A 24,120-nucleotide genomic window follows, 5' to 3' on the forward strand; every position below is an offset into this window, starting at 1 on the left:
AATGGAATGCTGGCCATGAAAAAGGATGAAGTACGGACACATACTGCAATGCAGATGAACCTTGAATACGTTATACTAGGTGAAAGACACCAATGACAAAAGACTACAATTTATATGAAATTTCAAGGACAGGAAAATCTACAGAGATAGAATTCAATAGCTGAGTGCCTAGGGCTGAGGCAGGGTGATGGGGAGTGACAACTCTGGGGTTTGCAGTTTCTTTTTGGGGTGATGAGAATGTGCCAAAATTGACTGTTGTGATGACTACACAACTCTAAACATACAGAAAACCACTGCAGTTTATACTTTAAATGGTTGAATTGTATGGTATGAGATTTATATCTCAACTAAGCTGTTAAAAAATTGAAGAGGGAAGTCACAGATTGGGAGAATATTCACAATATGCATATCTGAAAATAGACTTATGTTCAGAATACTTAAGGAATTCCTACAGACCAGTAAGAAAAAGACAGGCAACCCAATTAAAAGGTAAGCAAAAGCCTTTAAATGAGGATTTCCAAATGGAAATAAATAATAAACAGAGAGATACTCAATTTCATAAACCATCAAGGAAATGCAAGCTAAACCCACGATGAGAAACCACCACGTGATCACCAGAATGGCCACAAGTAAGAAGACTGACAATTCCTGTGTGCTGGCAGCATGAGGAACGTTATTCCCAGATGTTGGGGGTGGAAGTAAATATTGCTTCAACCGCCTTGAAAACCCATTTGGCAGTTCCTAATAAAGCTGAATCTGTGCTTACTCTGTGACCAACAATTCCATTCTAGGCAGATACTGAGGAGAAATGAGTACTCACGTTCCCTAAAGATACATATGAGAGCATTCATAGCAGCTTTAGAATAGCCTGAGCTGGAAACAAGCTAAATATGATCATTAACAGGAGGACAGATATACCAACGGTGGTATATACACACAAAAGAATACTGATAAGTATGAAAACTTGGATGAATCTCACATATTATGTTGGACTAAAGAAGCCAGACACAGAAGAATACATAATTCATGATTCCATTCATATGAGGTCCCATGACAGGCTAAACCAATCGAATATGATGGAAAGCGAAATAGTGGTAACCTCTGGAGGGTGACATGGACTGAGGAGGGGCACAGAGGCATCTGCTGGGATGATGAAAATGTTCTGAGTGGTGGTTACAGTGCACATACACACACATATTAAGGATTTAAGCCCTACCCTTGAGATTCGTGCATTTAACTGTATGTAAGTTACAAAACAGTTTTTAAAAAGGAAAACAGCTCTCCGAGGTCCCTGGAAGAAGGAAGACAAGCATTGCTTGTCCCCACTGTGTTTGTGTCTCCTCCAAGCTCTTCATTTCAACTCCCTGGGCCTGGAGTTCATGGTGCTTTAAGAGCCTGTCCAGCCTGCCTCTGCACCTCACTGCTCACTCTGCATACCAGTGCTTCTCCAGGATAAGCATGCTTCACAATCATCTGTGGGACTTACTCGAACCCAGATCACTAGGCCTGCCTCCAGAGCTTCCATTCAGGAGGCTGGGGGTGGGGCTGGATAATTTTCATTTCTCCCATGTTCCAGGTAATGCTGCTGCTGCTGGTCCTGGGTCCACGCTTTGAGCACCACTGCTTTATAGGAATCCTCTTTCCCAGCCTCTGTGTCTTTGTTCTGTGCTTCTGGCATCTGATCCATATCTTGCTCATCTTTTAAAGCTGCTTCAAATGCCACCTCCATCATGAAGCCCTCCTAGGTTATTTCATCAATCAGTCTAGGGGTCTTTCAAGTATCCTACAGTCTCCAGAACTCTGGGGTCACAGCCTGAATGAAACTACCCTGATTTCAGAATGTCTCTGAAGTCTCATATTTTAGCTTAAGAATTAAGGCATATTTTACATTATTCTCTAAAATATATCCATGTGTGATTTAGTTTACTTCAAAATATGTATCTAAAGCAAAGCAGATGCTCTTAGAAAATGTGTTCTGTTTATCCCGTGGCCTTGAGTACTCCTGGACACCTACTACATACCTTGAGGCAGCGCTATGTGTATCCCAGTCTTAAAAAGTAATGGCTTTACAATATTTTGCATTATTAGGCTATATATTTACTCTATATGTTTCTGTTATATTTTCTCCAATTATGCAGAAGCAGATTGTGTCTCATTCACTTTCATTTCACCCTTAAATTGACCCAGCTTTGTTCATAACTGTGAAGTTGTTTTTTTTTAAGATTTTATTTATTTATTCATGAGAGACAGAGAGAGAGACAGAGAGAGGCAGAGACACAGGCAGAGGGAGAAGCAGGCTCCATGCAGGGAGCCTGACATGGGACTCAATCTCAGGTCTCCAGGATCATGTGCTGGGCTGAAGGCAGTGCTAAACCGCTGAGCCACTCAGGCTGTCCATAAGTTATGTTTTTTTAACTCATTTTTTAAACCATATTTTTAAAGCCTTCTTAAATATGTGCTATCTGTGCACAGCTCAAGTTAGGGACTAGAGTTGCAGGGGATGCCTGTCTTGAAGGGGCAAGGAATCATAAAGAACTCATGCTGAAGGGACTTTACAGGATCATCTATCTGTGGGTCTCAAACATTACTGTCCATTAGCATCACCTGGAGGGTTCATTAAAACAGATGGCCAGCCCCTTCCCCCAGGGTTTCTGATTTAGCAGTTGTGGGATGAGGCCCAAGAATACGCATTTCTTACAAGTTCCCAGGTGATGCTGGTGCCATTGGTTCGGGGACCACACTGGGAGAACCACTCATTTATTTGACTATTTCTCACACTGTGCTCCATGAAGACCTGGAGGTAAGGGAGGTGGAGGCAGAGCCCAAACTTTGGCCTCCACTCACCTTTGAACCAAAGCATCTCTGTTTTCAGCTACTATTCATATTGGGGGTCTGAGTAAAATTCCATTTGAAGATGAGCTTCCATGGCTAAAAACGTCTGAGTCCCACTGGCCATCTCAGGGTGAGGGATTAAAAGAGACTTTCCAGGGCCACATAGCAATTTTTTCCTGAACTGAATGAAAACATACAGGGAAGAGCCACACACCTGGGGTAGGAACCCCTCTACTAAGAACTCCCCAAAAGTTACTACATTCGTACCTCCCTATAAGGAGAGCTCACCCCCTCCCTGGCAGTTCAGGTGGGGAGAAAGCATATTTTCTCACACTGAACCAAAATCTGTCTCTGAGTCCATAAAGACCAATGAGCTCATTGTCCTGGAAGAGCCCAGCAAAGACTTAAAGACAGAACCCTCCCCACTCAATTAAAAGTTACTTCTTAATGTTGTCCGCAGACAGGGGCTCAAAGATAAAAGTAAGAGACAGACACATAATCTTCCTAGCTCCACACAACTTCCCCAGCATGAGGCCACCTGGGAGTCTGGTCTGGGTTAACCTGCTGGTACCCCGGCATCACCCCCTCCCACCCAACCCACCAGACCAACCTTCCCCCAAACTCCTTCATTGCATCTGCCCTGCTTAAGTCCTCAGGGCTCCCAAATTCCTACACCTCCCTTACGAAAGGCCTTGGGCCATGCTATTCAGGCTCTCCCCAAGACCAGCTCTCTAGCAACTTCCTGTATGCCCCATGCCCCCAAGCCCTCCATTCTGTCCACTTGTTCCTGCTGCTCCCATCCACTGGAAGGTCTGTTCATACTCTCTGTCCATCTCAACATCCTTTCTTCCAGGAAGCCTTCCCTGACTGCATTCCTCCTGTTCACAGTGATGCTCCCCTCCTAAGGCCCCTTACACCTACACGGACTGTTCTACTTCCACTTGTTTCCTCCTTTTCTCAGGGCTCTGGAGTCAGATGGCCCTGGCCCTACTTCTTACTAGCTGTGTGACCTTGGGCAAGTCGCTCATCTTCTCTGAGACTCAGTTTTGGACTCATTCAACCATCTGAGAAGTATTTATTGAGCAGAGAGTATGTGTAATTAAATGACAGAACATATGTAAATTGTCAAGCACACAACAGATGGTCAACAGATGCTCACCACCACCCCTCCAATGAGAAGGCAGGGCTGTCTGGGTGAGGAAGGACAGGACTGGGTGGGGGGAAAACTGACAGCACCCAAATTTAGATAAACTCATACATTTGATTCTGTGTCCCTCTAGATTCTACACTTGCCCCAGTCATGTCAGCACCAAGGCCACAGTTGAAGTAAACATGTTTGCAGAGTAAGGGAGGGCTTTTGAGTAAGTGTCCTCTTCCCCCAAGCAGTCTGAGAAATCTGGCTCTGTTCTGGGCACTCCTGACACTCTTTCAGGTGGCTACTTCCACTGAGCAAGGTGGGTAGTGGAGGTGCTATCAGCGGGACAGATTTAGGGAGGATCTGAGAAGCCTCTCCTCTGCCATTCTGTACTGTGTCCTCCTAATACTCCTCCTTTAGTCCCTCTGACCTTTTCACAAAAACCTGCCAGGTGGGGGTCCCTGGGTGGCTCATTGGTTAAGTTCTAACTTTGGCTCAAATCTTGGTCTTAGGGGCCTGAGATCGAGCCCTGGGGCCTGGGATTGAGACCTGTTTCATAGTCCTCATCATCATCACTGTCGTGGACTCCCTACTCAGTGAGGAGCCTGCTTCTCCCTCTCCCTCTCCCTCTGCCCCTCCTCCCACTTGTGCACACTCTCTTTCTCTCTCTCAATTTTTTTTTTTCTCAAACAAATTTTTAAAAACCCAAAAACCTGCCGGCCTCAGGCACCTGAGAGCCCTTTCCCCACTGCCCCCAACTCCCTTAGGGATTTCCCGGCCACTCCCGGGGCTTCAGTTGATATCTCCACACTCCATCACTTCTGGTGCACATCCAGTGCCCAGCTGATCACTGAGATGTCCCTCTCCCACCCCTCACACTTCATAAGACCCACACTAAACTCCTCATCACCCCTGCACCTACTCTGATCCCTCCCAGCACTTGATGCTATGATGAGTCAGCAAGCTGGAAATCTAAGGTCAGTGTGGAACCCTCCCTGCCTCTCCTGCACCCCTCAGCCAGCCAATCACCACCTGCAGCACTCCAGTGACCCCTCCTGTTGGAATCACCCAATGGCCTCCCCAAAGACTTTCTGGGGATCAAACCCACCCCTCGAACATGACTCTCACTCACACACACCCTCCAGCCATGCGGCATTTCTTTCAGTTCCCAAACAGCCAATCTCTGGCCTCCAGACCTTAGCACATGAAGATCCCCTTGCCAGGTACAAGCCTTCCTCACCTGGTCAATTGCTTCTCATCCTTCAGGTCTCAGCTTAGACACGTTTCCTCTGGGAATCCTTCTCCAATCCCCAAAAGCCTGGGACAGGTGCCTCCTCTGAACCTCAGGTTCAGTATGCCCCTACCATCGTACTAACATTGTCCCTTTTTGTGCCTGTCTCCTCCCTAGACTGTCAGTTCTGGAAGGTCAAGGACTCAGTACATAGCACATAAGGAGTGCACAGGAAGTATTTCTAACTGAAGAAGTGGTTCAGACTGCTGGAAGGATTGACCCCACCATCACTCACTCATCAGATATTTACTGAGCCCTAATGGTGTACCTGGCCTCACAAGACACAGGGAATGGGACCAGTCAAGCTCTTTGTCGTCAAGGAGCTCTGAGTTTAGTGAGGGAGATAAAGCAATAAACAAGTCCCTAAAAATACCCCCAAAATAAATGAAGAAAAGTGGACAGAATGGAAGGGAGAAATAGATACTCAATAATCAATACTCCACTCCCAGTAAGGGACAGAAGGAGGAGACAAAAAGCCAGCAAGGATGTAGAAGACAGCATTGTCAATCAGCCTGATCCAAGTGATCTCTACAGGACAGCCACCAGCTAGAGCAGAAAACACATTCTTTTCAAGCACACACAGAACATTCTCCAGGATATACTATATGCCAGTCATAAAACAAATCTCAAAAAATTTAAAACCACACAAAGTATATTCTCCAACCACTATGGAATTAAAAGTCAGCAACAGGAGGATATTTGGGAAATTCACAAATAGTTAGAAATGGAACAACATAATTTTAAATAACTCATGGGTCAAAGAAGAAATCACAAGGGGAATTAGAAAGTACTTAGAACTGAACAAAAATGAAAATACATCACAAGTAAACAAATACATAAATTAGATGATTTTAGATATGAACAGTTCTGTGAAGAAAATAACATGAAGTGTGAGATGGTGCAGAAGAGGAGGCACAGCTGTGGTTCCTCCCCAGCATTCACATCCTTGCCATGGCCTATCATGGGGAGAACAGATCCCTGTCCTGTGTCTTTGGGCCAGACCATGGCACTTGCTCTGGCCATTGGGATGTAGGCAGAAAGAAGTGACGATGTGCTTCTGTGAGAAGTGAGACTGAATCTCAGAAGTCCTCCAGTGCTTTCTGTTTGGTCTCTGCCTTCGCAATGGGGAGAGCCTTCCCTGGGTGCCTGATGTCCCAGTTGTCCCTGATGTCCCTTGCAAGTAGTAGTGCCCAGTGAGACAGAAGCAGGAGTGGTTGAGCAAAGCTTTCAGAGGGCTGGGAGCATGCTTGCTTTGGCAGCACATATACTAAAATCAGAGGGCTGGAAGCATGACCTTTCAATTTCCCCCCTTTCTTGTTCTTCTTGCCTGGGACCTGAATGTGATGGTTAGAACTGCAACATCCTGTTAGTGAACCATCCTGTGTTCATGAGGAACATCGGAAATGGATGTAACAGAAAGATGAAACTTCGGTCCCTGATACTTTGTGGAGCTGCTAAACTTGACATAGATCTCTTATTTCTGGTCTTATTTCACATGAGAGAATCGCCTTTAAGTTATTTAAGCTATCATAACTGGGTTTTTATTGTTAGCAGTTGAAGACAGTTTTTAACTGACATAGAATGATTAGAAAAGGCTTCTGTAGTAGATTGTATTTTCCCCAAATGGCTCATAACAATATCTCCTATCTCACATGGTCATTATGCAATGTAAGCTTGATATTTCCCCCATTGATGCTGGAAACTATATCTCCTCCCTGTGAACTTGGGTAGACCTTTGTGACTGTCTCCACTAACAAAGTATGGTGGAAGTGGTGCTACGTGACTTGAGGCTAGGTCATAAAAATGCCACGCACTTCCTCCTGGCTCTCTCTTGGGACACTTAGTCTTGGAATCCAGCCACCATGCTGTGAGGAAGCCCAAACTTACCCATGCAGAGGGACCACATGGAGAGGCCACAAGTAAGTGTTCTGGCCAACAGCTCAAACAAGGTCTCAGACAATAGCCAGTATTAACCACCAGCCTGAATGATGAAACTTAGAGTGATTCTAACCCTTGGCCATCAAGTTGCTCTTAGTGTTGAAGTCCTCCCCAGACACTGGGGAGCAGAGACACATTCTCCCCACTTTGCCCTGTCCAAACTCCTGGGCCAAAGAATTTGCAAGTATAATAACATGCTTGTTCTATGCCACTAAGTTTTGGGCACCACTTCTTTGAGCTGACATCAGAATGAGAAGGAGGAACTGGATATTAGATCACAGATAGGACATGCCAGCAGCAGGAAAAGCAAGTGCAAAAGCCATGCAATGGAAATGTATTGTAGTATGTAAAGAAGAGTGAGAAGGTCAGAGTGGCTGGAGCAAACAACAAAAGTGGTAGGAGTCAGTACCAGAAAGGCAGATAGCAATCAAATCAGATGGTATAGGACGTCTTAGAGAAGAGAGCTTCTCTCAGGGAATCAGACAGTGATAACCTCCAGGGTCACCTCTCTTAGTTGGCACACTGGCTTCTGAAAAGGCCTTCAATGCCTTAGCCCAAAAGAGGAACTCATGGTAGGGATTTTCAGCTTTTGCTAGGCAGGGATTGTTTTGTAGATGAATTAGCAGAGCACTGAAGGTGTCCACAGGCCATAGCTGTTCAAGGTCTATAACAAATCACATATAAGAAAAAGCATAAAGCCCATGGCCTGGATTTATGCTTGGTTTTTGGACTAATCATTTGTCCCCCCAATTCCACCTGCAACCTGCCTTTTCAAACTTATCCATGTTCTAACCATGTATGATGATGCATCATTCTCCAGACATACCATGTACCTTCAGGCCTGTGAGCATTTCCATGCTGACCACCTGCCTTATGTACCCTCCTCCACTGGGCTCCTTCAAAGTCCATCTTAGGACACCCCTTCTGCCAATCTTCTTAGATACCCCAAAGGGGAATAAGTCTCTATTTTCCCCATGCTCCTGCAGATTTTGCACAAAACTATAATTGTGCAAATTATACTTACCCCAGAGTAGCATAACTGACTGTTTACTTATTTCTCCTCCCTACTTCAACCTTTTCCCCCACAAAAAAGAGACCCATATTCAAAGGCAGATTCTGGGCCTTATTTATCTTTGGGGCTTGAAGGCCCATCTCAGTGCCACAGGCACTGTAAAAATCCTGTGATGTCCCATCCAACAGGAGTAAGCCAGAGGGATACAAGGATGGATGGATGGGTAGATGGGATGGTAGATGGATGGATGGATGCATGCATGCATGCATGCCCGGAAGGGAGGATGGGTGGGCCTCTGAATAGTGGGTGAATTGAGGGTGGTTATGAATGGGAGCACAGATGTACACCAAAGGGGGCACAGACAGATTAAAGGACAGAAGAGTGGTTGAAAAGCTGGCTACATGAGTGGGTGAGAATATGATTATACAGATGGATGGGCAGGGGGATGAATGCATTTATGACTGAGTTCCTGGAAGGATAGAAGGGAGTCCTTAACCCAGAAGTCAGTAAACTTTTTCTGTAAAGGACCACATAATAAATATTTTAGACTTTGTGGACCACATACAGTCTCAGTCATATCTTCTTCACTTTTTTTTTCAAATTATGTATTTGACAAGGGTCTAATATCCAGAATATATTGAAAATTCTTACATCGTTTTATTTGAAGTATAGTTGATGCATCTTCTTTGCCATTTTTTTTTCTTTGCCATTTTTTAACAAACATTTAAACCATATAGGTGTGCCTGGGTAGCTCAATTGGTTAAGTGGCTAACTTTGGCTCAGGTCATGATCTCAGGGTCCTGGGATGGAGCCCAGTTGAGTCAGGCTCCCTGTTCAGTGGGGAATCTGCTTCTCCCTCTCCCTCTGCTTCTCCTACTCATGCTCCTGCCCTCAAATAAATAAATACAATCTAAATAAATAAATAAATAAATAAATAAATAAATAAATAAATAAATAAAATGTATCAAATCCATTCTTAGTTAATAGGGTACACAAAAACAGGCTCTTGACCACTAGGATTCAATTTTGGATGATCAGAACTTTTAGTAATCCCTGAGTTAGGTCTATCTACCATTTCACAAGCACAGGGTTGAATTCCCAAACAGAGAAGACCAGGCGCTACCCTACCACCCCTCAAAACAACATAATGGAGCCAGAGACCTTTCTAGCCGGGGAGGTTCAGAATGCATGGTCAGCTCTTCCCATCACTGAGCAGTCTTGGAATTTCAATAGCACCAAATTTATAAGGAGGAATTCTGAGAGAGAACCTGCCACTTTTTGCAATCAGGAATAGATCCAGATTGGGAGTGGTGGAGAATGTCTCAAACTTTACAGGTCTCCTTAAGACTCATGTCCCTGGCTAGGACTTGGGAGTCAAATTGGGGGTCTCCTGCCACTTCTGTCCCCATACACACTGACGTCATAAATGTAGCTCTGGACCACAATTTCCCAAAACTAGCTTATGAGTTGTGACTTTTATGGGCTCTTTTTTTTTTTTTTCTCCTCAGGATATTATTATGGATTACCAGCGGTTTCAGCATCTTTCCAACTGGCAGGAAGCAGTGCAAACACAGATGGAAGTTTCCCAGTTAAAACCCTCTTAACAAAGTCATAAAACAAAAAGCCCAGCCTCTCTGTCATGCTGCCAGCTCAGAGGCAAGGGAGAGAGAACTAAAAATGGAAGTGACTCTTCCTGCCCTTCCTAAAGAGATCTTTTAGGTGTAAGAGGGTGGTATATTTCATACCAGAGGGCTTTTGGGTTTCATAATGCACATAAAGCTTTCATTCTAAAGTGCAAAAATGAGGGGCTGGGTGCAGAGACCAGAGTAGTGCTCTGTCTTGCTTCTGGGGACCTGAGAGCCCTTGCTCACACAGCAATGTGACACTAGGGTGATGTCACTGACAAGAACCTCAGCTGGACTCAGCAAGAGGCCGGGCTTGGTGCTGGGTGCTCTGTTGCATCCAGAGAGGTTTTTCCCACAAAGAATTCCAAAGGCAGTTGGGAGATGTAGGGTTAATACATGACAGTGCACTGGGAATATAAGGCACCTGGCTTAGTCACCCTCCTGGGGCTTCCATATCACCACAGACAAAATGTCCAGGGTGGACATTCCCAACTCTGATGTTCTTGGATAGACATGGTGAGCAATGCCCAACAGTGTGCAACCAGATGCTAAACTACTAGGGGACTGGAAATAGCTTAGAGATCTCAAGGAACAGGTGCTCTCAATGTTCCCTCACTTCTGACATCTCTGCTGTACCCTCTTCCCTCACCCCTCTTTATGACTCATCCCAAAAGTCACCACCTCAGGGAAGCCTGTCTAGATTTCCCCAGGTTGTCAGTCCCTTCCCCTGTATTCCAGATGATTACTCATTTTCTAATCTGTGTCCTTCGCTGGCCAGGGAGCTCCTGGGAAAGAGCCTGTCTGATTTGACTTTCTATTTTCCAGCTCTTGTCATAGTAAGTGCTCAAAAATGTTTGTTGAACTGAACTGATCTAACTGCAGAGGAAGACCTTCCAGGCAGTTTTGTGGGTTGTAAAGGGTGGCAGTGCCTGATACCCAGGAAGTCCTCAGGTCTGGCCTCCTTTCCTCTGAAAGTCCAGAGGATCTCCTCTCCACTGGCTCAGGTGTCATTGCCCCAGTGCTAGGATGACTAAGAAAGCCTCTCTATACTCAAGCTGTTCTGTCATTGTGCTAACATATCTCCTCCATACAGACCTAAACATACATCACATGTACACACATACACACACACACACACACTCATGCACCCACACACATACATACACACACACACCTAAACTCACACACAGAGCAATGACCCAGAACAAAAACTATCCTCCCTGCTTTCCTCAGCAAGAGAGCTAAGGAAACTGCAAACACCCTTTCAGAAACCTCAGCACATCCCCCCCATACACATGGGCAGGGAGACATATCCATGGAGAGCGTGGTGTTATTCATCCCCTGAAGCACAAGAATCAAGAGACAGATGTCCACGAAAAGCCTTGCTGGACATCTGTCTGCTGCCAAGCCTCTGTTCATCGAAATCACCTGTCTCCTCACTGCTTTTCTGTCTCTTATATCACAGCCTTGTAAAAGGGCAATTAGTTTTGGACAATGGAAATGATTAACTCACCAGATATAAGTGCTGGAGCATCTCCACATATCTGCAGAGGGAAAGAGGGTTGAGTTTGCATTAACTGCCATCCTGTTTAAGCCAGGGAGGGGCGATGTTCTGTGAACAAGCTCAAGGCCACAGGCAGCTGCTTGGGAACTCACGCTTTCTCCGAAGATAGCAGTTCCTGTGCGATGATGTGGGCTCTGGACTGTCCTTCCATCTGCAAGAGGGAAGAGTGATCAGGAGGGACAACACCAATTCAGAGAGGGGAAGGGAGACCCCACCTCCAACAGTGTCAGGTTTACAGAAGGAACTCCAAGTTGTGAAATCTTCAACCTCATGGCTTCCTTTTCTGCCAGTGTGGATATTGAAAGCATCTAACTCAGAAGGTTGTTGAGCTAATGCTCAGCACACTGCCCAAAACATAGTAAGTGCTCAATATGTGGCCACAATCACGACTGTGTGATCTTGGCCTCCATCAACAGGCCTAGCAACCGTGAATAACCTGTGGTTCTTGGTGCACAGGGAGCTCTTTTTGCATGTTCTGTCCCCTTGGTGTCCTTTTCTCCTTCTCTGCCTGGCTATTTCTCAGTTATCCTTCAAGACTTACCATGGTATCTATCACCTCCTCCAAGGAGCCCTTTTGGATCCCCTCCCTGAACCAGCTGGTTCAAGTATCCTTTCTGGGGCATCCTACTCTCGGGATGCCAATTATGTCTCTCCTGGAGGGCAGGAACCATAAACTTCACCCCTGCATGGCCAGTGCCTCACATATAATAGGCTTGCTTTTTTGACTGAAAGAACTAAATGAGTGAATGAAAGAGAGAATGAGTGTTTGTTCCACTTGGGAAGCACTAACTATCCTGGCTGACCTCAGAAGGTGAGCCATTTAAATCATCTAAGGCCCAACTTCTGTACCTGTAAGATTTGGGAATAACTGAGATGATGTCTATAAACAGGAAGGATGGGTGGGGGCTGAGGCAGACACCTGGCTGGTCCTTTTGCCATAACCAGGCCCCTCCTCTGTGGCCCCGAACCTGCCAGATATCAGACACAGCTGCTGGCTGGGACCCAGAAGAGCAAAGACACTGTGAGGTAGCCTGAAAGAATGGATAGTTGATGACAGGAAAGCGCAGGTAAGGCTAGGGGTGGGGTGGCTATCGGTGGAGCAGAGGGCACTCAGATGGGACACCTGGTTTCTGGTTCCAGCTCCACCACTGCCTTTTGGTATTATGTGCACAAGTCACTTTCTGAGGTTGGGCCTCAGTTTCCCCATGTGTGAATAAAGTAACCTCTAAATTCCCTTCTATCCTGAACCTGTGTGTTATTAAACTCTAGGAGCCAGTGGTCAAGTGAATGATCTACTCTAATGACCAGAAACTCACTATTGCGAGAGCAACTATACAGTGTTATGGTCAAGACCCCAACCCATGGGGTTTCAAAAAAAAAAAAAAAGACCCCACCCTAGGTTGTGAAAACAAAAATGTCTCTAGATATTCCCGAACGTCCTCTGCAGTGCAGGTGGGGGCACAATCTTACCCTTGGGTGAGAGCCACTTGGTATAACCTTTCATCTTGCTGTGCTCTTCTTTACAGCAGCCACACTACCTGATGCTATCCTTGCACACAGATGTTCAATCAACATCTGAATAATTGAAATGAGATACTGTGCCCGGCACACAGTAGGCATTCAATAAATGAGTTCCCTTCTCTGGCTGCTTCAACCCTCATAGTTTCTTGGCTAAGAAACACAGTGTTTTTGGAGATTTTGTTCTTGCCAGGGCCACCCAAATAGGGCAGAACTTGGGCCCTCAATCATTCTCCCTCCTGTATCTCACTGCTGCTTCTTGGCGGGCTGTCACAGCATCCATGGAGCAGCAGGGGAAATAGTGAGGCCTGCGGAGGCCTCCAGCCTCACCTGGCCTCCCGCCCTCCCACAGGCGCCGAATCATGACTCACTGTCTGCCTTCTGCCTCTGCAGGGCTAGTGTGGGGCTCTGTGGACAAGAGTAGCTCACTCCTTCCAAGCAGGGGCTCCTGCAGAGTCCCACATGCAAAAAGGCTTTGTAAACAAAACCCTTGCAATGGAAAATATATGCTGCCAGGACAGGCCTTAACAGCTAAGAAACCCTTTGGTTATGCTTCCATCAATAGAATGACTTTGTAAAGGATAGGGGTCAGGAGATCCCCAGCTCAGGTTCTTCTCCAATAAAATGAAGACAAGATGATCTCCTATCTTCCAGGGGCCTGTGATTCAATTCTCACTTGTTATCCACCATGATGCTGAGAGCCTGTGCTCTGGGGTCACAAGTCTTGGGTTCAAATCCCATGTTGCACTCCTTCCTACTCCTATGCCCTTGAACAAGTGATTTCTCTTCTTTGAGCCCCATCTGTAACACAGTGGTAATGATGATGATGATGATGATGCTGATGATACCTACTTAATAATAGAACAGCTAGCATTCATTGAACACTTAGTATGTGCTAAGAACAGCTTTTCACATGTAATCTCATTGAATCCTCCCAACAACCTATAATCAAGGTACTATTTTTATATCTCCATTTTACAGATGAGTAAACTGAGGCACAGATAAGTCCTATCCTTTGCCCCAAGTAAGTCCTTTGCCACTGCTAGTAAGTGGCAGAGCTCAAATTCAAAACCAGGTAGTCTGGCTTCAACAACTAAGCACTTCACCCAGCAGTGTATCTGGCACAAAGTAAGCACTTGGTAGATGGCATCTCTGCTCATTATGGATGGCAGAGTTTTTCAAATTGGGAAACACCTATTCTTCACCTGTACTGGAAAGGTGGTAGCAGGAGTCTGGCACTCCAGAAGGACCCAGGATAATCCTGATTCAGTTCTCTCTGGTCTCCGACCCTCAGAGCAGTGCCTACCATGGTACACAGGAAAGAGCTATGCTGGAATTCAGGATGCCCAGACTCACATCCTAGCCAGGCCATAAGTGGCTATCTGGCTGAGGGTAAGCCCCTCTCAGATGCCTCTGCGTCCTCATCCAGAAGACGGGGTCAGCACTCCCACCCTGCAAGGACCAGATGATGAGATGATGGATGGGCATGGGCAGGCTCACCCAACTTTCAGAGTTGTCACCATTATCATTACAATCTCAAAGCTGTGAGGGGCAGACTTCTGGTAGGGCTGGGGCACGGGCCACTCTGCACGTCCTTCCCAACCCCTCCTGCCAGACAGGCAGACTCTGGGTGGAACACACGGGGCTGTCCTGCTTTAGTGACTCTGCTGATGATGGATGTGTCTTCACCAGCCGGACAAGAAGGGGGCCTGGCAGGCCATGTGCCTGAGTCTCTCCTCAGAAGCTGCTACTGGGCGTTGCCCAACCGGGCCATTTAATATAGATGTTTGTTTAACCAGGAAATGAACTCTGAGGTTGACGGCAGTGTCCAGGGACAGACTTCTGGGAACAGGGTTCCTCCCAGGAGTGTGGGGGCTGGGGGCGCCAGGGCCTGCACTATCACATTTCTCAGGCTGACGCTGTGGGTGTTATATCAGGCTGCTGCTGGCCCCTCTGCCCAAGGCCAAAGCAGCTTATCTTCCCTGTTCCCCAGGGCCGCCTAGTCCTGCACTTCCTCCACAGGCCTCAGGCAAACCAGCCGGTCAACCCTGGCTATTCTGGGACCAGGTTGGGAGGGCTAGTCCTTCAGGCTGCCCTCCTGGTAGCAGTCAAAGGAAGAGCTAGGAGTCCTAGTCCTCTGTCTCCATGCCTGTTTCTCCAGCTATTATTATTATTATTTTTAAAGATTTTATTTATTTATTCATGAGAGACACGGGGGAGGGGGCAGAGACACAGGCAGAAGGAGAAGCAGGCTCCATGCAGGGAGCCCGATGTGGGACTTGATCCTGGGTCTCCAGGATCAGACCCTGGGCTGAAGGCAGCGCTAAACCGCTGGGCCACCAGGGCTGCCCTCCTCCAGCTATTAAATGTGAGTGCTTAGCTTCCTTCTAGAAGAGTTCTCCAAGTATGGCCTGAGAACCTCTGGGGTTCTAGCTCCCTTTTCTGACTTATCTGTGAAGCTGGCTCAAACAATTCCAACAGACTGAGCACAGAGGCAGCTGGGAGAAGTCAGCTGTCTTCTAGGAAGCTAGACATATGAAAATTTGCAAAAATGGAAACCAATGTCACACTCCTCACTAAGTATTTTTGAAAAGTTATTCTTCATAAAAAAAGGCCATTTATGTTAACATCAATTGGACCTATAATTGTTAATTTTAATTGAATTAAAAGATGTTTAAAATTTTTCTCAGTGTTACTTTTTCATGTAAATACTTACTGATAAAACTCATAGAAACAAAAACTCTTTGGGGTCCTCAATCAGTCTTAGGAGGAGAGAGAGGTGTGAGACCAAAAGGTTTTGAGAACGGCTGTTTTAGAGGCTGTTGCAAGGCTCATACAAGACTGTAGGTGGAAAAGCTCTTCTCGGTGAAGAGCCACAGAGGAGGGAGGCATCAGTATCACTGTTTAATAGTCACAGTAATTATTACTACTGTGAGAAGCCCTCAAAATGGCCCCAAGGAGGCCCAGGAGCCACATGGTCCTTCTCCACAACGTCCTACTTTGCAAAAGAGGAAGAAACTATCCCCAAACTATCTCCTAGTTGCTCACCACCTTCTCTGCTTACAGGCCTCCTGGGTTCATACTTGCCTTTAAACAGCCACCTCTTTCTTTCCACACTTGTCTTTGTCAGTCCCTGGCTAAGCCCCATGTCCTGGCTCAGTTCTCCCTATCCATGGTTACTGGGGCACTCCACTCTCCACACCAGGACCCTTGGCCTCTTAGCTCCTTGACACCTCCTCCTCAGATGACTTTGGCCCACAGGTATAAACACTCCGCCTCGCCTGGGCCCTCTCCACACTCAGTCCTCGGAAGCGATGAGCTGTCTGGTCCTTATCTTGGAGCTCCTAGCATCCCTCCACCCTCAACTGAACTTGTCTCTTAGCTCTCAGGAGCTCCAGTCTCTCACCTACTCCAATCCATCCTCAGTCATGGAAGCTGCCTTCTGCTGTCACTTGTGGCCCTGAGTGGCTCCTGTGGCTCCCTGGCACTTGCAGAAAGACTTATGATCCAGCATGATGCTGAGAGTCTGTGGTCACAAGACTTGAGTTCAAATCCTGGCCTCCACCCCTTCCTACACTTATGCCCTTGAGCAAGTGATTTCTCTTCTCTGAGCCCCATCTGTAACACAGTGGTGGTAATAATAATACCTACTTAATAATAGAACAGCTAGCATTCATTGAACACTTAGTATATGCTAAAAATGGCTCTAAGCTTTTTCCATGTATTCTCACTGAATCCTCTCAAAAACCCATGAGCAAGGTACTATTCTTATTACCTCCATTTTACAGATGAGGAAACTGAGGCACAGATAAGTCCTACCCTTTGCCTGTGACTCAGGATAGAGACCATTTCCAGACACCACTCCTGCATTCCTCCATGCCCCATGGAACTCAATTTTACACCTGGTTTTTCCCCATCTCTGGCTCCCACCAGTCCCTATGCCAAAACTTCCCTGCAATCTCCAAAAGTGTCTCTAAGTCACATACTAAACCTGGGTGAGGGCAGGGCACCAAGGTAGGCATCCTGGTGCTCCATCTTTGCCAACCTCCTCAGCCACACATGCCACTGAAAGAAAAATTCATCTGGACACAAGAGGGGCTGCCTTCTTTGGCTGTTTCAAGCCCTGGGGAAATCCTGTGAGGGTCCCAGGGAGGGGGCTCTCTAGAGAGTTCTCAGGTCACATCTGGAGAAGGGAGAGTGCTCAGGACTCGCAGGTGGCACCAGACTCCTGGAAAGCACAGTCTCTGAAGTTCCTCCAGGGACCACTGTCACAGACAACGTCCTTCCCCTTGGAACTCAGGTCGGGATTTCCAGCGCAGCTTTCAGTGACCACTGGGAAATTCAGAGACAGGAGCTCAGGAAGACATGGTACATTTCTATTCCAGCCATCACCTGTGCTCCCGCAGGAGGCAAAGAAGGGATAAGGATGGTGAAAGAGATGCAACACCTGCCAGGAGGAGGGCAGGGAGAAGGTGGGACCAAACAGAAGTCCCCCGACTCCCCCAGGACCAAGTGGCTGCCTCCAGTTCATGTTGACACCTGTCCAGTTCTAGTTCCTGAAGTCAGGCTAGTGTGAGTCTGGGTTTAGCCTAGATGCTTTAAAAAACTTTTAGTTTTGGAAGGAATCTTTGGTTCTGGATGCAGTTTGTAATACATTCATATAAATAACATGTTATCTGGGAAGGCCTTGAGTGAGAGACCAGGAAACCTGATTTTTACTCCAGACTTTGCCTCAAACCTGCTGAATAACCTCCAGCAAGCAATGGCTTCTCTATGAGCTTTAGTTTTCCTTCCTGTAAGACACAGCAATCCCTTGCATACTGGGACACTATACGCACTGAATAGCAACTCTCAATTTCCCTTTCCCTCAGCCCCTGGCAACCATCATTCCACTCTCTGCTTCAACTGTTCTAGATTCCTCATGGAAATGAAATCATGCAGCATTTGTCCCTCTGCAACTGGCTTACTTCACTTAGCACAATGTCCCTCAGGTTCATCCATGCTGTATCATGTGGTGGGATTTCCTTCCTTTTCAAGGCTGAATAATATTCCATTGTAAGAACAGACCCCACTTTGTTTACCCATTCAACTGTCAATGGACATTAAGAGGGTAGATTTCATGTGAAGTGTTCTTACCACAATGAAAAACAAAACAAAACAAAGTGACATCAAAATGCTCCTGTCAGCTCTCTCAGCTTCTAGAATCCTAAGAGAGTGGCCATAACTGCGATTGGCAAGTTCTCAGTTTGAAAGACCAGTACATTGCTAGTACATGGCTCATATATTTAGTCTTCCTGTCCTCACCTTCTCATTTGTCAAGAAAGGACCAGCCATGACCTCAAGAAGCCAGTCAATGGCTGGATTCCATGCTGTTTGTGCCTCCTATGTACTCTCCTTCTCCTTTCCACTTAACCACATCCTATTCCCCTTTGTGAAGAACTAAGGCCTCACTTCCTCCTGGAAGCCTCCCTGATTGCCCTGACTCTTAAGACTTGGGCCACTTACACTGTTTGGAGCTTAACTCACACAGTTGAGGACAAAGGGGCTGCCCCACAATTGTTCTATCTCACAGACAGCCATTGTTTATAAATGAGATAAAACATTCAGAAAAGAACATAAAACACAAAGTTAAGGTTTAGAGACTATCATGTCAGCAGCTTTTTCATTTCCCACCTTGGCTGTGAGTGCCCCATGATTGGGCACCCCACTGGTTTTTTTCCTGGCACCTCCAAGGGCTGAGGGTCCTGTGAGGGCTTCATATAGACTGGCTGGCTGACGTACACAGGCCAGAGCTCAAACTTCAGTGAACAGACATATACCGCAGGGGATCTAGAGAATCGGCAGATCCTGATGCGGTGAGTCTGGGGAGTGCCTGGGGTGCTGCAGGCCTACATGTCCAACTCTGGACGGCAGGGCTGCACACTAGGTATACAGAGTAGCTGCCATGGAGCCAGGAAGGAGAAAGGGAGGATGAGTGTGATGGTGGCCCCAATCCCATGCTGGGGCCAGGGGCACATGTAGACATAGCAGAGAGGAAAATCAGCCACAGAAGAAGTTCTCTTAGGGTACGGGCATCCTAACTGTCCACACCCAACCTGTTGGCTCCACCAGGACTCTGAATAAGGGGTGTGGGACATGCAGGTGCCCTGACTGCTTCAGGACCTCTGAGTGACTGTATCTCTCATCCTCCCTCTACTCACACAGCTTTGAAACATCTCCTGTGTTACTCTGCTGAACTGTCACACCTTCTACATGATTACTGGGGAGCTGGTAAGAAGATGGGTTGGCTCCCAGCTCAGCCTCTTCACTGTGCAAAGTGAATTATATAGGACCAAACAAGTGTTTTCATTTTACTAAACTGTCACGCATCTAAGTTTGTTTTCCTTACTTGACTGCAGGAACTGAGTCTAATGTATTCATTTATTTATTAGTTTCTTTTTTCAGGGATATTTACTGAGCACTATTTTATGTGCCAGGCAATAAGGACACAAATGTGAACAGAAGTGTGGTCCTGGGGGCACCTGGGTGGCTCAGTCAGTTAAGCTCTGCCTTTGGCTCAGGTCATGACCTTGCGGTCCTGGGATTGAGCCCTGCATTGGGCTCCCTGCTCAGCAGGAAGCCTGCTTCTCCCTCTGTCTCTGCCCCTCCCTGCCCCTGCCCTGACACTCATGAGCTTTCTTTCTCTCAAATACACAAATAAATAAAATCTTTATAGGGATGCCTGGGTGGCTCAGTGGTTGAGCATCTGCCTTTGGCTCAGGCATGATCCCGCAGTCCCAGGATGGAGTCTGGCTTCAGGCTCCCTGCGTGGAGCCTGTTTCTCCCTCTGCCTGTGTCTCTGCCTCTCTCTCTCTCTGTGTCTCTCATGAATAAATAAATAAAATCTTTTTTTAAAAAGACAAAAAAAAAGTATTTACAAATAAAGAAGTGTGGTCCTGCCCTCTTGGAGCTATTCTTACAGGGAAAGGCAAAGGGCATGTAAGTAAAGCAGAAAAAGAAAGACATAATCACAGCTTGAGATAAGTATGAGGAAGGAAGTAGACAGGAATGCTGTAACCGAGCACTGCAGAATGGGCAGGGGAGACCTCTCTAAGGATGTAGAAGAACCCTTGGCCGGCTCTACAGAGGATGGGAGGAGAGCTTCAGGTGGAGGCAATTGCAAATGCAAAGACCCTGAGCTCAGGTCTGAAGAACAGATGAAACCTGTTTTTGAATCCTTCAGGATGCCTGGCCAAAGGCCTTGGAGTTTGTTGAATTCTTTTTGATCTACGATTAACACATGATAATAGAAGATGAAATGCCAGAGATTTCAAATCTTTATTTTCTTATTATTTTTTAAAAAGATTTTATTTATTTATTCATGAGAGACACAGAGAGAGAGAGAGAGGCAGAGACACAAGCAGAGGGAGAAGCAGGATCCATGCAGGGAGCCCGACATGGGACTCGATCCCGGGTCTCCAGGATCAGGCCCTGGGCTGAAGGCAGCACTAAAGCGTTGAGCCAGCTGGGCTGCCCTGATTTCAAATCTTTAGAATCTAGTGCCAACACCCAAAATGGCAGATACAAGAAGAGAAGCAGGCCGACATGATGGGGAAGATGCAGAGTTCAGCTTTGGATATGCTGAGTTGGAGGCACAGTAAACCCTCCTAGTATTGGGGGATATATCTCAAGACTCCCAGGGGATGCCTAAAACCACAGATAGTTCGCCAAGCCTCACATGTGCATACCTTGGAGATACTGTGGGTCTTTCCAGACCATTATAATAAAGCAAATACCACAGTAAAGCGAGTCAAATACAGTTTTTGGTTTCCCAGTGCATAGAAGTTATGTTATATTATACCGTATTCTATTAAGTGTGAGTACCATTACTCTAAAAGACATGTACATACCATAATTAAAAATACTTTGCTACAAAATGTTGAGTTGTAATCACTGATCACAGATCATCATAATCAGTACAATAATGATGAAAAGTTCAAAACACTGTGAGAATTATCAAAATGTGACAGAGACACAAAGTGAATAAACGCTGCTGGAAAAAATGGTGCCAAAAGACTTGCTCGATGCAGGGTTGTCACAAACCTTCAATTTGTGAAGAATGCAGTATCTGTGAAGTATAATGAAGTGGAGTGTAACAAACAGGGTATGCCTGTTTAAAGTATGCTTTATTTCTAGACATACATACCTATGATAAAGTTTAATTTAAAACGTGGGCACAGTAAGAGATCACTAATAACTAGTAATAAAACAGAACAATTACAATAATATATTGCAATATAAGTTATGTGAATGTGGTCTCCCTAAAAATACCTTATAGTACTGTACACACACTGGTTGTACTTGTTAGGACAATGAGATGATAAAACGCCTACTACATGATGACATGAAGTGACATAAACAATGTGGGCGCTGTGACATGGTGTTCAGCAACTACTGGCCTTCTGAATATATGTCAGAAGGAGGATCACTTGCTTTAGATCAAGTTGATCACAGGTAACTGAAGCTATAGAAAGCAAAATGCAAATAAGGGCGGGGTGGCGGGGCAAGAGTATCTGTGGGGCTTCCAAGAAGGGACCAAAAGGTTATCTGGAGGCTGTAGTGTGGGGCTGCAGAGAGGGGTCAGACCAGGAGGTCAGCTCTGGAGGTCACCTGAGTAGGGCTGGCCACTGGCCTGGAATGGCCTGCCTGAGCAGAACACAGGATGAGAGATGAGGATGAAGGAGCTCAGGCCTTGGGAAATAGACACCTCATGTAGAAGCATAGAGTTGGACAGTCACAGAAGTAGGGAGAGAACCAGGACAGAAGGTAGCCAGTAAAAACCAAGGGAAGAGGGAGCTCCTCAGGCAAAATAACACTAGAGCCCAGGGTGTGAGGTGGACAGCATGGAGACCCTGGCTTATGGAGGTCAGGGCAATGATGGCAGTCAGGGAGGTGGGGGAGTGGGGAAGACATGACTATGTCTGTGGGCTGAGGGAGGTCCTAATGAACCTCTGCGGCCCATCTCCCTCTCCTGTACTCCAGTCTACAGACCTGGTCTAGCTCTTGAGGCTCATTCTCCACCTTCCCACCTTGGTGCTGCTGTCCTCTGTCCAGACTTCTCTGTCCCTAGACCCTCCCAGTTCTTGTTGGCTCACACCATTCAACTCCCTGCTGAGAGGTTTCCTCCCTGTCACATAAAGGCCTTCTCTAAGAAACTGGAGCCCTCCCACACTGCTGGTGGGAATGTAAGATGAGGCAGATGCTGTGGAAAAAGTATGGCGGTTCCTCAAAAAATTAAAAATAGAATTATCCTATGATTTAGTGACTCTGCTTCGGGGGACATACATAAAAGAACCAGAAGTAATGTCTCAGAGAGACATCTGTATACCATGTTCATAGCAGTATTATTCACAATAGCCAGAAAGTAGAAGCAACCCAAGTATCCATCAATGGATAAACTGACAAAATGTGATATGTACGTACAGTCTTGAGGAGGGAAACTCTGATACAAGCTGCAACATGGATGTACCTCGAGGACATTATGCTCAGTGAAAAAAACTAGTCACAGAAGGACAGATTCCATACAATCCCTGGCCTGTCTTATGGGCTGCTGTATGTTAAGCCCTTGGAAGGATGCCTGGTACATAGTAGGTGCTCAGTAAGTACTTAGTAAATAAATTTCTGCTGAAGAGGAGGGATGGGGAGAAACTGAGTGGGGATACAGAGAGAAGATGCAGACAGGAGGGAGTTCATGTTTGCCAGGGGATCAGATTGTTTTCTGGGAAGAACAGGCTGCAGCCTGAGGAAGCTTCTACAGATTTAGGAGGGCCTTCTAGAGACTGGGAGGAGTGAGCACATGCCATGGAGCCAATGGTCAGGGCTACATAATGAGTTGAGAAGACTGGCATGGAGAAAGCATGTGTTGGCATTTAAACCAGGTGGGGGCCTGGCCTAGTGGAAATAACCAGAGTTCAGGGAGATGATTGAGGGGAGGTGGCAGGTGCAAGGCCTGGGGGCATGAGGCCAGCAAGAAGTCCCAGACTAGGCCAGCTGGACTGTGGGTGCAGCCAGGGAGGGCATCAGGACAGGCCTGTTCCAGAGGACAGGGCAAACTTTTGCCTGGGCTCAAGGGTGGGCCCATCAGGGCAGTGTGGTGACAATGGGACTCAGGCAAGGGAGGAGGAGATGAAGGGAGGAGGTGGCTCAGAGAGGCCACCAACTCCTGGGCTGGTCTCCAGGGAGCTGGTATTTAGCTTGAAAAGTCTCAGTCTGAAAACTGGGCTCACTGTCAGGGAGGAGTGACATGCCAAGGCAGCCTTTGTCTCCTGTCACAGCTGGATCTATTTTTATGTCCTTGCTCTTCCTTTTTTTTTCCTTCTTTCCTTCAACCCACACCCCCTGAATATCTCTGAGTGGAAGAGAGGGAGAAATCTGACAGAGGAGTGGACAGCTGGGCTCAGCTTCCTGGCCTGCTCCAAGTCTCTCTCCTGATGTGGCCACCTCAAAACATCTGGAAGAGTGGAGCTCACCACCTTTCATTTATTTTTACATCAAACTCTAGGAAGGGTGGGGCTCACCCCAAAAATGTTTCCTGGGGCCCCTGGGAAGCAATTCCACTATCACTCACATTTTCCCTAGGTCTGCTCCTTTGAGGGGGCTGGACATGGGAAATCTGGCTCCTTTTCCCCCCTTGATGATATAGAAGCACAGAGGGGAGAGGTCTTTAACTTTTGGGGAAGGAGAATTTTCTGAGAGGGTGGAAGATGAAAGAATGAGGTGAAGCAAATGTTCTTCTCCCCACTTCCCTGCACCACCAAAACTCCTACAGCAAGAGGAAACCAGGAAAGATTGCTCCCTCTAGGAATCCCCCTTCACATCTCCACCAAGGTCCAACAATTTGGGAACTCTCCTACATTGAGGGCTGCCAGGAGGGAGTGCACCATAATGGCCTCTTGGGGGTCACTGTGGTGGCATGTACAAGATTGAAAATGCACACCTCTCTGACCCACCCATCCCTTTCTGAGATCTACCCTAGAGAAAAGTGTTGTGCATAAGGAGATGTGTGAACAAGTGCACTGCAATACTGTTGGTAGAGCATAAAAATTAGAAACACTATAAATGTTCCTCAGCAGGGGGATGGCAAAATACACAAAGGACAATAAATCCATAAATTGGAATACCATACAGCAGTAAAAAAAAAATTAGAATGCTATGTAGCAATGTGTG

At 46.5% G+C, this 24,120-nt stretch overlaps 1 protein-coding gene across 2 annotated transcripts in view; it reads right to left on the minus strand.

Annotated features, from left to right (window-relative positions):
* Positions 1–24,120, minus strand: part of FGD5 (FYVE, RhoGEF and PH domain containing 5) — a 120,875-nt gene that overhangs the window by 42,996 nt on the left and 53,759 nt on the right. For both annotated transcript variants that reach the window (XM_041762271.1, XM_041762272.1), the window contains 2 exons: positions 11,490–11,548; positions 11,347–11,377 (listed from right to left, as the gene is read on the minus strand). In XM_041762271.1, the coding sequence (XP_041618205.1) occupies positions 11,347–11,377; positions 11,490–11,548 (90 nt within the window). The remainder of the gene's footprint in view (positions 1–11,346; positions 11,378–11,489; positions 11,549–24,120) is intronic.

This window comes from Vulpes lagopus, chromosome 7, assembly GCF_018345385.1.
Source record: "Vulpes lagopus strain Blue_001 chromosome 7, ASM1834538v1, whole genome shotgun sequence".
Lineage (NCBI taxonomy): Eukaryota > Metazoa > Chordata > Mammalia > Carnivora > Canidae > Vulpes > Vulpes lagopus.